Raw genomic sequence first — 14,043 nt, forward strand, 5'->3', positions numbered from 1 at the left:
AGGAAAGAGCAGTTAGTTTGTAGGTGGTTCAACCTCTTCCCCGCTCCTGTTTTGGTCCAGCAGATGATTAACGATGCACTCGCTTGCTTTCTGCGGAGAGGCCAGAGTGTGATCTTGACACACTCCCCTTTCTTACTCTTCGTGTTCATCCCTTTCAGACAAACTAGAGCTTTAGGTCAGAATCAAAACGGGCGTCCCTCAGGATGGAAAGCACAGTCTGGAGTCAACTGCTTGACCCTGGATGTACCAAGGACACTTGTGTATGTTTTAGGGTAAAGGAGCATTGGATCTCATCAGTTTCTCATGAGTCTGGGACCCCAAACTAGTCAAGAACATGGGCTTGGCAGCAGGCATTCCCTGAAACACATGATCTTGGCCTGGTTGTTCCTCTAATGTTCTGAGTTGCCACACACTGGATACTCTTGCGGTGTATGAGTAGTGTGTCCCATGTTTCCCACCAAACTGCCCCGCGGCCCCGTGCCCTCTGTCAGCCTGGCCTGCCTGTGGTTGCCATGGTTCAGGGCTTCAGCTGTGATGGCTGAGCAGTTTCTTGAACTGACTTCACTGATGTGTGTAAGGACAACAGCTTGGAAGGCATGCACAGACTGGACAGTCTGTGTTCCAAGTTGGACATAAATCCATGCCCTTACAGAGCTTGGATCTGGCTACTTTTGGAACCCAGCCAATTTCAACCTCTAACCCGTGACATGGTCTTGTCAGAGAAGCACAAACTTGGGAGAAATCTGGCAGCTTTGTCAAGCCCTTAAGCCCTTCCATCCTGCGTGCACACAAACTGTTCCCAGTCCCAGGAGATGTTTCCAGGGCCGAACTGTTCTTGGCGAGTGCTCCAGTTGCCCCGAACATCTGTTGAACTCATCTCCACCCAAACGCTGCGGTCTGCAGCCCCACATCCCCCTCCTCCTATCCATCTTCAAGGCTTAGTGCCTCAGCCCTCCCTCTCGCCTGGAATCCTGCGCCCGCCCCCTCGCACTGGCCCCAGCCACAGCTTTAAGCTCTTCCTTTGTCATGGCTCCGCCCAGTCAGGCACACCCGCTGAGGAAGTTTCCTCGTTTCTCAGGAACTCAGAGGTCCAGGGTCTGAGTTTACCCCGGTGGAGATGGACCGTCCAAAACCCGAGGTCTTCCCAGTGGGGCACTGCTGCCCCTCCCTGGGAATGAGAGCCTTGGAGGCTGGCAGCGGAAGGCTCTCAGTGCCACCCTCCATCAGGTAGCGGTCACGGAGGACCCAGGGGCTGAGGAGCATGTGCCGGGTGGGGGCTGACGTCCCTGGAGTCAGGCAGCAGCGGAGGGCCAAGCTTGGAGCGAGGCAGCGCAGACAGTCCTTACGGCAGAGTCGCTGGGTGGGGGCCTTGTCACCCAGACCCTCACCAGCCTTCTTCCTGCGTGAAAATGCAGCATCTCTCACCTGACCCTGCCATGCTGGGGCTCGGCCACCTGCCCTGCAGTCTCACGCCCCCTGCCCTCGCCCCGTGCAGCAGGATCTCGGCCATGGTGAACGAACCCAGAGGGAACGGCGGCCCTGGCCCCCGCTGGGAGGGCAGCAGCAGCGGCAGCGAGAGCTCCAAGGACAGTTCAAGGTGCTCCACGCCGGGGTTGGACCCCGAGCGATGTGAGAGACTCCGGGAGAAGATGAAGCGGAGGATGGACTCTGGTGACAAGTGGTTCTCCCTAGAGTTCTTCCCTCCCCGAACTGCCCAGGGTGCTGTCAATCTCATCTCCAGGTGAGTTGGTGTAAGATAAGGAGTACAGACTGGGGAGTGGAGGCAAGGTGAATAGGTGAACTGTGCCCTGCGGCTGGGCTGCACTTTGATCCAGCAGAAAAAAGGTAGCTCCAAGGGGTGGAAAGAAACCAAGCCAGGAGAGATGCTTTGATACGCAACTTGCCACTTTCTGGTCTGTAAAAGTCTCTCCAGGCACGTGGAATTTTTATTCACAGTCTTCCATGAGTTAAAAATGTTCATTCTCCCAGACAACATTTTTTGATGGAGTTTGTGGCTAGATCATGAGTAGAGTTTAGAAAGTTAAAAAACAGTGGCTTGGAGAACATTTTTAGCAAGTTTGGATTATGCCCTTGAAATCGAGAAATGCCGACTGGATTACATTAGCGCTTTATGAATCGCAGTTCTTTTTTTAAAGTTTATGCTTTGTATTGCTTGCACTTATGTATCATTCCCATGGTTGTGAAATTTGAAGGCACAAAAATGTGCAAATGCACCATAGCTTATAATGGGCTTCTTTGGTGGTTCAGATGATAGAGAATCTGCCTGCAATGCAGGTGATCCGGGTTCAGTCCTGGGGTCAGGAAGATCCCCTGGAGAAGGGAATGGCTACCCACTCAAGTATTCTTGCCTAGAGAATTCCATGGACAGAGGAGCCTGGCAGGCTACAGCTCATGGGGTCACAAAGAGTTGGACACAACTGAGCGACTAACACTTTCACTTTTTCACAGCTTATAACACAGCATCCATGTGGCTCTTGATACTAGTCCTGGTGATGTGGCTGTGCTCTGCAGGACTCTTGGCTGCTGCCAGGACTGGGCAGTGGTGGGAGGCTGGGGGTGGCGGAGGCAGGTAGCATGGAAGAAGCTCGTGTCTGCTGACCCTCTTTTTCCCTAGAATAAGGCCTTGCTTGCCACTCTGAGGAGTGCTCTGAACCCTTATCCATCAAAATGTCTTAATTCACCCGAGATGGTAAATATCCAAGCACTTTGAAAAGTCCAAAGTGCTGCTCTCACAGAAGATGGCTTTATTGTTGTTATCTTTGCAATAAGAGTAATCATAATAGCAGCACACTGATTGCTTGTTCACTGCGTTCCCAGTACTGTTCTTGAGTCGTGGAGCCATCTGTCATGATATCCTCAGAATGTTATTAAAAGGTAGGCACTGTCCCCTGCCACATTGTAGAAATGAGAAAACTGAGGCGCAGAGAGTTTAAGTAATTCTCCCAGGATTGCACAGTTGGTGAGTAGCAGAGCCAGGATGTGAATGCAGGTCAGTCTGATGCCAACCTGCAGGTGAGGCTTCTCTAAGTCCAAGACCCCATGGGAAGGTGGTCATGGGCGGTGCACCTCCAGGAGCCCCTCCTCAGAAAGAAATTCCCTACAGGTTTGACCGGATGGGAGCGGGTGGCCCCCTCTTTGTAGACGTGACCTGGCACCCAGCTGGGGATCCTGGCTCCGACAAGGAGACCTCGTCCATGGTGATTGCCACCACCGCCGTGAACTACTGCGGCCTGGAGACCATCCTGCACATGACCTGCTGCCATCAGAGCCGGGAAGAGATCACGGGCCACCTGCACAAAGCCAAGCAGCTGGGCCTGAAGAACATCCTTGCGCTGAGGGGAGGTGTGGAGCCAGCGGCCTGCTCTCTGGGGTCTTGCTTTCTGGAGGACCTCTTCTGTTTCTGCAGTGGTCCTTTACTTTTCTCCAGGTCCCATCCCTGCCAGTAGCATTAGTAGGTGGTGTGGGTCAAGAGGACCATGGGCAACACACAGATGGAGCCACTTTTTGACCTTTTGACCTCTCAGTAGGAATTCAGTCAGGACCACAGCCGGTGCCTGATAACCCGCTGTTGTGATGTACACCACTGAATCGATCCCTTCCTGCTCCCGGCTTTTGACCCAGTCACAGAGTTCGGCTCTGACTTGTGTCCCAGGAGTGAGAGTAGCTGGTTATGCCTCTGGCCTGGGCTGTCACTGGGGCACACAAGTGTGGGAAGCGGCAGTCTGCTGGGTGGGCCCTTGTGGCCTCATGCTCCCTATCCCCAAAGACCATGTCTCACCCGAGATGAGTGGAAGCTTCTCCCAGGAGGCAATGGTTCCCAGGGAGTGGGAGAGCAAACAGCGGGCTTGGGCGAGGTGCCTGGACACAGCTAGGTGTGAGCAGGTGGGGGGATCTCAGATGCTCCGGGCTGAATGCAGAGCAGCAGCTGTTCTCTGCCAGCTGCTGCCCGCATCTGTGCCTGGCGACTGTTTGCTGGCTTGGCTGCTGTCGTCCTTCCTACTGTTACCAAGTGCTACAGTGGAAAGCGCAGACACCATCTTCAGCAATAGGAAGGCTCTGCCTTCGAGATTCTGTTGGCCCTGGGTGTGGGCGTGGGGAGAAGGAACAGAGAGGTTCCTGGAGGTGGGGTGAGACCCAGCACTGTGATCTCCAACCCTGCAGACCCCATAGGTGACCAGTGGGAAGAGGAGGAAGGAGGCTTCAACTATGCTACGGACTTGGTGAAGCACATCCGAAACGAGTTTGGTGACTACTTTGACGTCTGTGTGGCAGGTGAGGGGCTGGGGCATCCCAGTGGGTGGGGCCTGAGAGAAGAAGGAAGGAGAGGCACAGGTGAGGACCCCGAAGGTTCACTGCACCACGGGGGCCTGCCTGCACTGTGGGGGGAGGCCTGTGCTGTGATGGAATGGAGTGATGGAGGTGTAGAGGTGCTTGGACAGACCACGTGTTCTGCCTTTTCCTCCTCCTCTCATACACCACACTCCTGGGAGTGTCACCATCCCCTAATTTTTTTTTTTCCAGTTTTATTTTTAAAAAGTGTTTATTGATTTTTGGCTGTGCTGGGTCTTTGCTGCTACACGGGGGCTTTCTCTAGTCGCGGTGAGTGGTGCCTGCTCTCTAGTGGTGCTCGGGCTTCTCACCACAGTGGCTTCTCTTGTGGAGCCTGGGCTCCAGCGCACGTGGGCTCTGTAGCTGCGGCGCACGGGCTTAGTTGCCCCACAGCATGTGGGATCTTCCCAGACCAGGGACTGAACCTGTGTCCCCTGCCAACTTGGCAGGCAGATTCTTACCCACTGAACCACCAGGGAAGTCCTCCGTCCGTTTTTAAAAATGTAACATCGCTCAGATGTTTTGATACAGAACAGCTTTTCTTTTCATTTTGAATTTGAAAGTACTATACAACTGAATACAATGGAATGAAAAGTTCCAAAACTGAACTTGATTCTCTGTTCATGTAGCACAAGCCATTGTCCTATGGCCAGGGCTCCTCTGTCCTTTTATCTGAGCCCACCGTTGCGACCCCCTTCCTCTCCCCTTCTTCTTCAGCTCCTGGTGGCCCAAATCTAACCACGCAGACTTCCAAGGAAGATATGTATGTGTTCTTGATCTGATGAAAAAAAGATGTTATGTTTTCATGTGAAAGGGAAAAGGGCCACATTACTTTTAACTGTATTAGGGAGGTGTGAACAGTTTCAAAGTGAGGTTTTATTTGCTCAAGGTGAACACGAATCAGAACCAAGGATTTTCCCCCACCTCGTATCCCTTCATACTGTAAAGTTTTGTTCCTCTGCCTTTTCTTGGTATTAGCCTGTTCCCCAGCTCTATTCCTCCTCAAACAAAAGAAATATATTTATTAAGATTCCGAGGGCAGGGACTCAGAATAAGGTCAGGAAATGGCATCAGACCTCACTAAGCCCTGGAATCCCCAGCCCTCCCTCATCCTCGCTGGGGCCACAGAGCCCCATCTCTGCCTTCCACTGCGCCATGCTTCATCCAGTAGATCTGATAGGTACACTTTCCCTGTCTCTGATACGTATGGGACACACGTGACCCACTGCTTGCTCCTGAGTGTCGCCAAGACGGACCTACAGGCCTCAGTGATAAATCCAGATCTCAGGAGAGAGAACTCCAGTCTCAACTCTAGTTTCTTTAGCTACAGCCGGGAGGTGAGGTTCACCTACTAGAAAGAGGGCGTAGCCTTCCCTCTTGCCCACACTCTTGTCTGGGCCTTAAGCTTCTCGAATAGGGGCTTAGATATGATGAGGCAGTGTGTGCCAGACACACTGGACGTCCAGGGATTCATTTGGTGCATCATCTTGGCATGATGATGTTTTTCAGATATTTTGGAGAAAATTCTATCCGTCTTATTAAAGTGAACCCAGGTATGTTATGGAGTGGAACATCGGAGTGATCTGAACTTTAAAAAGTAAGCCATGTGACTTCAAGGAAATGACTTCCTGTGAGGGCTTTGCGCTGTGTCCCCAGGCCCCCAGTGTACAGGCCCATGGTTCTCAGTGTTCAGAATAGGCAGTTGAGGTAGATAAGTGTGGGAGGCCCTGATGAGGAATTGGGAATTCAAATGTCTTGCTCACGGGGCCATGAGACAGTGGTTGATTGGGGAATGTGCCCACGTGTGGTGGGCATTGGATGGTCACAAGTAGAAACCAGCAGAGCTGTGAGCGTACAGTTGCCGAATGGTTTGGTGCCTTGCTCATGGTGAAGTGGATGAGAAGGCGGACGGGTGGATTAGGAAGCACCCAGCTGGCCACCATAGAATAAGAATGTAGCAGAACCCAAACGTCAGCAACTGCTGGATCTCTTGGGTGCTGTTGAGGTTTTCTAGAGTTTCGGCTGTTAAAACCTCTGTTTCTGAAATTCTTGCTGGAAAAATAGCCTTGTTATTGAAAAGTGTAACAGTCTGGTGTTTAATCCTCCCACCCCCTTATCCCTGAAACAGTAGTTCTTCTATCCATTTTTGATGACTGGGGCTTTCCTAAGAATGAAACTGCCTTGTCACAGCAAAGCAGCCTGGCTGCCCAACAGCCTGGGTTCAGGCCTGTCACTTCCTGAGGGTTTTGCCCTGGCCTCAGGCTGAGGAAGCCCGTGCTCTGCTTGTAGTTCATTAGGTCCTCCGGTCTGTCAGTGCAGGCAGAGCCACTAGTGAGTTTAGTCCTTTAGGGAAATGGGGTGGGGTGGGGTGGGGTAAGGTACACCGCTCCTGGATCTAGACGTGCCTTGGGGAGGTCTGGCCCTGCCTGCCAGACATCCCTGCCATCGCAGCATTGGACGTCTGTTCCCCCTGCCCGCTGGCCACCCCCCTCCCCGTCCCCGCCCCGCGTTTTCACACTCTGGGAGTTTGTTCTTTTGTGGAGCTGCTCTTTGCACTGTCAGGCAGCTCTCTGAAACTGATTCTAGTTCTGCCATCAGAAGCAGCACAGGATATGGCGAATAAGGAACTAAGGTTATTCTGTTTTCCTGGTGACAGACCTGTGGGCATTTAGGAATAATTACGATGTTCTCTCCATTCTTTTCTTCAAGCAGAACCTCTCCGCTCTCTTCACTTCTTCCTTGTGTAACGTGGTTCTGACTGTAACGTCTGGAACCACTGAGTGATTTTGATGTGAAATTAAAAGCACTGTTTTCATCCGGTACCTAGAGTCAAGCCCAGCCTCCCAAGCTGCCCAGCCAGTGTGAATATAGCATTTTCTCTTTTCTGTGGCCACCAAATCCAGGTCAGCTTGGCCTGACTGTGCACGGACCGTGAAGCAGGACAGTGTGGGAATTTGAGGGCAGTTCACCCCCACTCTTGGAGGGGAGCGGTGCTGACTCTAAGCCAGCTCTCACCAAGAGTCACCTTCGGGGAGAGGGGCCCATCTGGGCAGCTCAGTCATCACCACTTCAGCCTGTCCGTGCTGAGAGGCTAGAAGGTATGGGTCCGGAGCTGTCCACTGCCAGCTCTCTGGTTTCTTCATCACTCACCTTGAGCAGGTGGAGCCAGCCTTTTTCTACGGTATCCCTGTTGGCAGGTTACCCCAAAGGCCACCCCGAAGGAGAGAGCTTTGAGGCCGATCTGAAGCACCTGAAGGAGAAGGTGGCTGCGGGAGCTGACTTCATCATCACCCAGCTATTCTTTGAGGCTGACACGTTCTTCCGCTTTGTGAAGGCTTGCTCCGAGATAGGCATTACCTGCCCCATCCTCCCTGGCATCTTCCCTATTCAGGTGAGGGTCCCAGGAGGGCTAATGGACTCCCACCACTGTCCCTGCTCATCCTAGCACTTCCCCCTTAGCCAGGGCTCTGGGGTGAAATGCCAGGTTCAGGCTCAAGGTCTTTCTGATGCTCATTAGATTTTCATTAAACGGATGCTCAGTCTTTGCAAAATGCTATCTTGCCAGCCACTCACACCCGTGATGTCTTCTCAAATAGCAGTAGTACCTGTTGGAGAGGCTTGCTGATAAGTGTCACTAAAAGGGGTTATTACTCTTATTATAAATTTTGGTTAATGGTTTCCAAACTTCACTGTCACCAGAATCATTTAATGAGCTTTTTCAAAGGATAGATTTCCAGACCCCGTGCCTTGAAGTTCCGGTTCAGTAGATCTGAGGTGGGGCCTGGGAATCTGTCCATTACTTCTTAAATGTGGTGGGCGATTCTGGTGGTTGGTGAGGCTTGGGAACCACTGGCTTAAATGACCACCGTGCTATCAATAGATCCATCTAGGGGCCAAAGGGCTGCCTCAGGCCTGTGGCTGAGATGCTATGAAGTATGAAAGTGTTAGTCATGTCTGATCTTTGTGACCCCATGAACTGTAGCCCGTCCAGCACCTCTGTCCATGGGATTCTCCAGGCAAGATACTGGAGTGGGTTGCCATTCCTTTCTGCAGGGGATCTTCCCAACCCCAGGATCGTATCCGGGTCTCCCTCGTTGCCCGCAGATTCTTTACCACCTGAGCCACCAGGGAAGCCCAAGGGATATTGTGGGCAGCTGCTCTAATCTGCAGGGTAGAAAAAGCTGCAGTAGGCAAGGTTGCTTGTGCTGTATGGCCTGACTGTCCTGGGTCACTCTGTGTCGCATTACAGAGGCCAGAAGACCCGGTGGGGGGATGAGTATGTGGGGTGAGAGACGAGCCGGGAGATGGCACCTGCACCCCCATATCTTGGGCAGGGCTACCACTCCCTCCGGCAGCTGGTGAAGCTATCTAAACTGGAGGTGCCGCAGCAGATCAAGGATGTGATCGAGCCCATCAAAGACAATGACGCTGCCATCCGCAACTACGGCATCGAGCAGGCTGTGAGCCTGTGCCAGGAGCTGCTGGCCAGTGGCTTGGTGCCAGGCCTCCACTTCTACACCCTCAACCGCGAGGTGGCCACCATCGAGGTGCTGAAGCGCCTGGGGCTTTGGATCGAGGACCCCAGGTGAGGCCAGAGGCCCTGAATTCAGGCTTGGGAGCTACAGAGGCGAGTCGGGTGGGTCAGGAAGTCAGAAGTCCCAGAAAGTGTGCACCCTAGCTGTGCCAGCTGCTATGGGGCACAGAGGGTTGTGTAGTGTCTAGTGTCTTAGAGCTGCAGTCTCAGCCAGAACTGCCTGTCCAGCTTGATGTTTGAGGTCAGTGGAAGAACCTGGGCTCCGTGCTGCCTCCCTCCCTCCCTCTGTCCAGTCCTTGACACTTTGTGTCTCCATTCTCACCCAGGCGTCCCCTGCCCTGGGCCCTCAGTGCCCACCCCAAGCGCCGGGTGGAGGATGTCCGGCCCATCTTCTGGGCCTCGAGACCAAAGAGTTACATTTACCGCACGCAGGAGTGGGACGAATTCCCCAACGGCCGCTGGTAAGTGGGGTTCTGTTTACCTGGAAGGAGTCTGAGTGTGGAGGAGCCCTTCAGACAATTCACAGGAATGCGCAACCCCAGGGGCAGGTGGAGGCCATTGTCCGTCTGGAGCCCAAGGTCAGGAGTTCGACTTGACCTAGGGCACCTCCTCCACCAGGGGCAATTCCTCCTCTCCGGCCTTTGGGGAGCTGAAGGACTACTACCTCTTCTACCTAAAGAGCAAGTCCCCGAAGGAAGAGCTACTGAAGATGTGGGGGGAGGAGCTGACCAGTGAGGAAAGTGTCTTTCAAGTCTTTGCCCAGTACCTCTCGGGAGAGCCCAACCAGAACGGCTACAGAGTGAGTGCAGCTGGGGCGGGATCCCCACGTACTGCCCCTCGTCCCGTGGGCCAGACGCCCTACCCTGAGTCTTGTCACCATGTCTGGATGTGGCACTCGGCCAAGGGAGGAGGTGAGTCAAGGGGTCCCCATGGGGGGTGCCTGGAAGGGGCTTACAGAGGCAGAGACAGGCTAGGTCTCTGATGGGGACTGTAACAGGGAGGGACCTAGGGTGCCAGGTTGGGTTGTTGCCCCAGCTGGGCTCACCCTCCTCAGGTGACTTGCCTGCCCTGGAATGATGAGCCCCTGGCGGCCGAGACCAGCCTGATGAAGGAGGAGCTGCTGAGAGTGAACCGGCGGGGCATCCTCACCATCAACTCCCAGCCCAACATCAACGGGAAGCCGTCCTCTGACCCCATCGTGGGCTGGGGCCCCAGTGGGGGCTATGTCTTCCAGAAGGTGTGGCAGGGACCCACAGAGCTACCCACCCCTTGACCTGCATGCAGGGGTTCTCCAGGGCTGAGGACAGAGAGGTCTTCCTCTTGGGGACTTTTTATTCTGAGCAGCAGTGAATCAAAGTGGACAGGAGCTCAGGCTTGCAGTCGGACAGACCTGGGTAGAATGGTCACTTGGCCGCTCTGAGCCTCAGCTTTCCCTTCTGTAAAATGGGGATATGCCAGGTGTTCTGGGAACGAAACACAACAAAGCACGTAAAGTGCTTAGCACGTGGGACACGTCCCCTAACTGGGAGCTGTTATTACTGTTTCTTGTGGATCCCTTTCTCCAGGGGCTGCTAGAGTCAAAATTACATTCTAAACTGAAGCCTGAAGGCTCAGGGGTTAGACAGGCTTGCGTTTGAATACCAGCTCTGCTATGTACAGTCAGTGCAGACAAGTTCCTTAACTTCCCTAAACCTAAGTTTCCTCATCTGTAAAATGGAGCTAACAGCCCCCACCTTGCAGTTTTATGAGTATTATAGCAAGTGAATTTAGATAAACCCAGCTTCGGAGTTCCCTGGCGTCCAGTGATTAAGACTCCACACTTCCAGTGCAGGTGGATGGGTTAGATCCCTCAGTCAGGGACCTAAGATCCCACATGCCGTATGATGTGGCCAAAATTTAAATAAATAAATAAACCCAGCTTAATTCCTGATGGCCAGGTAGCGCTGGAAAAGCCCTCTACCCAGCAGACAAGGGATTGGGTGTGTCAGGCCTCTTTTGCCAATCTGGGCTCCCTGTACAGCTTCTGAAATGGTTTCTCTGTGGACACTTTCTCCACTGGATGGAAGGGTGCCAGATGGCCCTCAGACCCGTCGAGACCAAGAAACTGCACATACCTGCTCCCCTCCCTGTCATTCATGTATTTGCTAATTCCAGCTAGTGGCCACTGTTCATCCCGACACCTTAAGTGTCCTGCCACATGTGTCCTCATGAGTGCCTCCCCAGCACGGTCAGCAGGACAAGCGTCCAGTGTTTCAGAGCACAGAGCTCGCTCAGCAGTGCCCATGGAAGGTGTCCAGCGAGGCCTGCAGGTTACGTGACAGTGCCTGTCTCCCTCCCGCAGGCCTACTTAGAGTTCTTCACTTCCCGAGAGACGGTGGAGGCGCTTCTGCAGGTGCTGAAGAAGTATGAGCTCCGGGTGAATTACCACATCGTGGATGTGAAGGTAGGCCAGCCCTGGGTCAAAGGGTGTCTGACAGGGCCAGAGCACCAGGGCCAAGGGCACCACATTTACTCTGCCATTCAGCAATCACAGAGCACCCGACTGGGCCAGGCATTATGCCAAGTGGATTAGCAGACAGAGCCAGGCCTCACTCTCCCAGAGCTCCCAGCCTAGCGAGGAGGCCATCAGTGGATAATTATGAATGGGTGCAAGCGGCTGCACTTTGTAACAGTGAACTTCAGCAGAGGAAGCTGGAGATGTGGGAGGGATGTCTAACTTGAGAGGTCAGAGGAGGCGATGGGAGGGATCTTGTGTAACCTGAATCTTTAAGGATGAGGAGTAAAGAGCAATCCAGAGAAAGGGCTGAGGGTGTGCAAAGGCCTCACTGCTGAATGGGGTCAGAAGGAGGCTGAAGTGTTAGCCAGGCCCAGGTCCTTAGGGGCCTCAATTGTCCTGCTTGGCATTCGAGGCTTCCCTTATAGGCAAGAGGTAGCCTTGGCCCTGTGTTTGATTGGGGGCAGGTCCCAGTAGACAGCTGTGTGAATAACAGGGCTGGGCAGACAAGAGTCCTCAGGCCTGGTGGTCTAAGTGGCAAAGAGAGGCCTGGCCAGATGAAACATCAGAGGAAGTGAGCAGACCACTGAAAGAAGAGCTGATTGGTGCTTTGGGTGGAGGGCAGAAAAGGCCAGGATGACTTCTGACTTTCAGGCTTGTGGCTGGTCACAGAGCTGCAGAGCTGGGGGGTGGAGAGGGGAACAGGGCTGCGCGCTCCAGGTGAGAGGACTGCAGCTGTCTGCACCCCAAGTCTGCTCCTGCCCACCTCCCCCAGGGTGAAAATATCACCAACGCCCCCGAGCTGCAGCCCAACGCGGTCACCTGGGGCATCTTCCCTGGCCGAGAGATCATCCAGCCCACAGTGGTGGACCCGGTCAGCTTCATGTTCTGGAAGGTAAGGGGGCCCAGGAGCAGGCCTGCCCTGCCCACCTCCAGAGCCTTGGGCGGGCGGTGTTGCCAGGTCCTGGGTAGGTGGCTGGAGGCCGCACCCCCGGGGCTGGCAGCACCCTGACTCTGACTCACGGTGTATTACCTCTTGCCTGGGGAGGGGGGTGGTACTGGTAATGGGCTATGCTGAGTTCTTGGAATATGTCCTGTTGGGCAGCAGCAGAAGCCCTTGGGATGCTGAGCATGGGGCCCCAGTGTAGAGGCAGCTCTGTTAACCTGGCTGTTGTGTCTGTGTATCTGTCTGTATGTGGGACTGTGTGTACCTGTGCCTGTGTGCCTGCGTCTCTGTGTGTGTGTGTTTCTGTATGTGCGACTGTGTACCTGTGCTTTCCTGTATGTTTGCCTGCGTCTCCGTGTGTCTGTCTCTGTGTGCGACTGTGCGTCCCTGCGCCTCTCTGTGCGTGTGTGCCTGCGACTCCGTGTGTGTCTATGTGTGTGCCTGTGTGCTCGCATGTGCACACGTGCAGGATGAGGCCTTCGCGCTGTGGATTGAGCAGTGGGGCAAGCTGTATGAGGAGGAGTCCCCCTCCCGCATGATCATCCAGTACATCCACGACAACTACTTCCTGGTCAACCTGGTGGACAACGAGTTTCCGCTGGACAACTGCCTGTGGCAGGTGGTGGAAGACACGTTTGAGCTTCTCAGCAGGCCCCCCCAAGACGAGAGGGAGACAGAGGCGCTGTGACCCTGCACCCTGACAACCTTAGCTTGAGGCCACTGTGTCCCGCCTTCCTCATCTCCGTCCTAGCTCTCTGGGAGACCCCTATTCATTTCTCCCCAGCCCTGGCCTCCACCCTCTGATACAATGATGGCAGCTAGACTGGTGTGAGGTTCCCAGGCTCTGGCTGGACTTGAGTCCACCCCACATGGGAACCTGGTGTTCCAGCTCAGCTGAGAGTCTGTGCTCTGGTGGGGAGCAGCCCCTTCCACAAGGACCCCATGGGCAGAACGCCGTCCACCCCGAGAAGGGCTGTTGCTAATGGAGCCCCTTGGGGCCAGCCTGGGACTGCCAGTGACCTCGCTCCTGGGGCGCCAGGAGAACAGGCGAAGTGAACACTGCAGCAGGCCCTGTGGGACTGCAGAGGAGACAAGGTCAGAGCGTCTCATCCTTCCACCTCCCAGGCATTGGCAGCCGGGTGCCACCCATTTGGGAATGAAGAGGCAGCCACTGCCCCGCCTGCCAACTGCCCCGTCAGGCAGCGGCCCCTGGACGGACCTTGAACTGAAACCTAATAGTTTTGGCCTACTTTTAGCAGAGAGCTCAACTGGGTTTCTCCCCTTTCTACAGTGCTGCTGTTTGAAAGACTTATCCCCATGACTCGAGAAACTGCCTAAGGGTTAAAGGTGTTTGAACCCTTATACCCTTGGCCTTCCCATTTCTCCCCTGGCCCTGAAGGGTGAAAGGATACCCTGCCTGTTACCATCAAGGGTGAAGATGAGGTTGGCCGAGCCTGACTGACTTCTTCAGCTGGCTTATTTTTCAGGCAGAACCCCCTCCTCCTGCCAGCTGCTTCCTCCCTTCGGAGCACCCTGTCTAGGAAGCTGTCTGCCTGGCACTGCTCCCCGCTGCCCAGGGGCTGTGACTTGACACAAGCACACAGGCTGGTCCCTGTCCCAGTCCCTCTTGTGAGTCTTCACCAGCTCAGGGGCAGGAGAGGGGGCGAGTGTCCACAGGGCAGCCTGATGGCAGAGGAAATGGATCCCAGGGGCTGGCCG

The 14,043-nt window shown here is 54.4% G+C and overlaps 1 protein-coding gene across 2 annotated transcripts; it reads left to right on the forward strand.

The window, feature by feature from the left end:
* Positions 1–1,117: 1,117 nt before the first annotated feature.
* On the forward strand, positions 1,118–13,736 carry MTHFR (methylenetetrahydrofolate reductase). 2 transcript variants are annotated; one of them, XM_068986201.1, is made up of 12 exons: positions 1,118–1,227; positions 1,496–1,741; positions 3,125–3,363; positions 4,183–4,293; positions 7,548–7,741; positions 8,685–8,935; positions 9,211–9,345; positions 9,503–9,683; positions 9,939–10,121; positions 11,226–11,327; positions 12,154–12,273; positions 12,794–13,736. In XM_068986201.1, the coding sequence occupies exons 1-12, from the start codon at positions 1,118–1,120 to the stop codon at positions 13,010–13,012; spliced, it is 2,091 nt and encodes a 696-aa protein (XP_068842302.1). In that variant the 3' UTR covers positions 13,013–13,736. The 2 variants fall into 2 exon arrangements, with proteins under 2 accessions (XP_068842302.1, XP_068842303.1); XM_068986202.1 differs by having other exon boundaries at positions 1,499–1,741.
* Positions 13,737–14,043: the final 307 nt, after the last annotated feature.

Source organism: Capricornis sumatraensis, chromosome 14 (genome assembly GCF_032405125.1).
Source record: "Capricornis sumatraensis isolate serow.1 chromosome 14, serow.2, whole genome shotgun sequence".
In the NCBI taxonomy this organism is placed as follows: domain Eukaryota; kingdom Metazoa; phylum Chordata; class Mammalia; order Artiodactyla; family Bovidae; genus Capricornis; species Capricornis sumatraensis.

What these genes read in the sequence shown, in the direction of transcription:
- MTHFR (XM_068986201.1), top strand. Translation starts at nt 1,118, where the DNA reads ATGGACCGTCCAAAACCCGAGGTCTTCCCAGTGGGGCACTGCTGCCCC. An exon ending in CATCCTTGCGCTGAGGGGAG is followed by an intron (nt 3,364 to 4,182) that starts GTGTGGAGCCAG and finishes CCAACCCTGCAG; the next exon opens with ACCCCATAGGTGACCAGTGG. An exon ending in GAATTCCCCAACGGCCGCTG is followed by an intron (nt 9,346 to 9,502) that starts GTAAGTGGGGTT and finishes CTCCTCCACCAG; the next exon opens with GGGCAATTCCTCCTCTCCGG.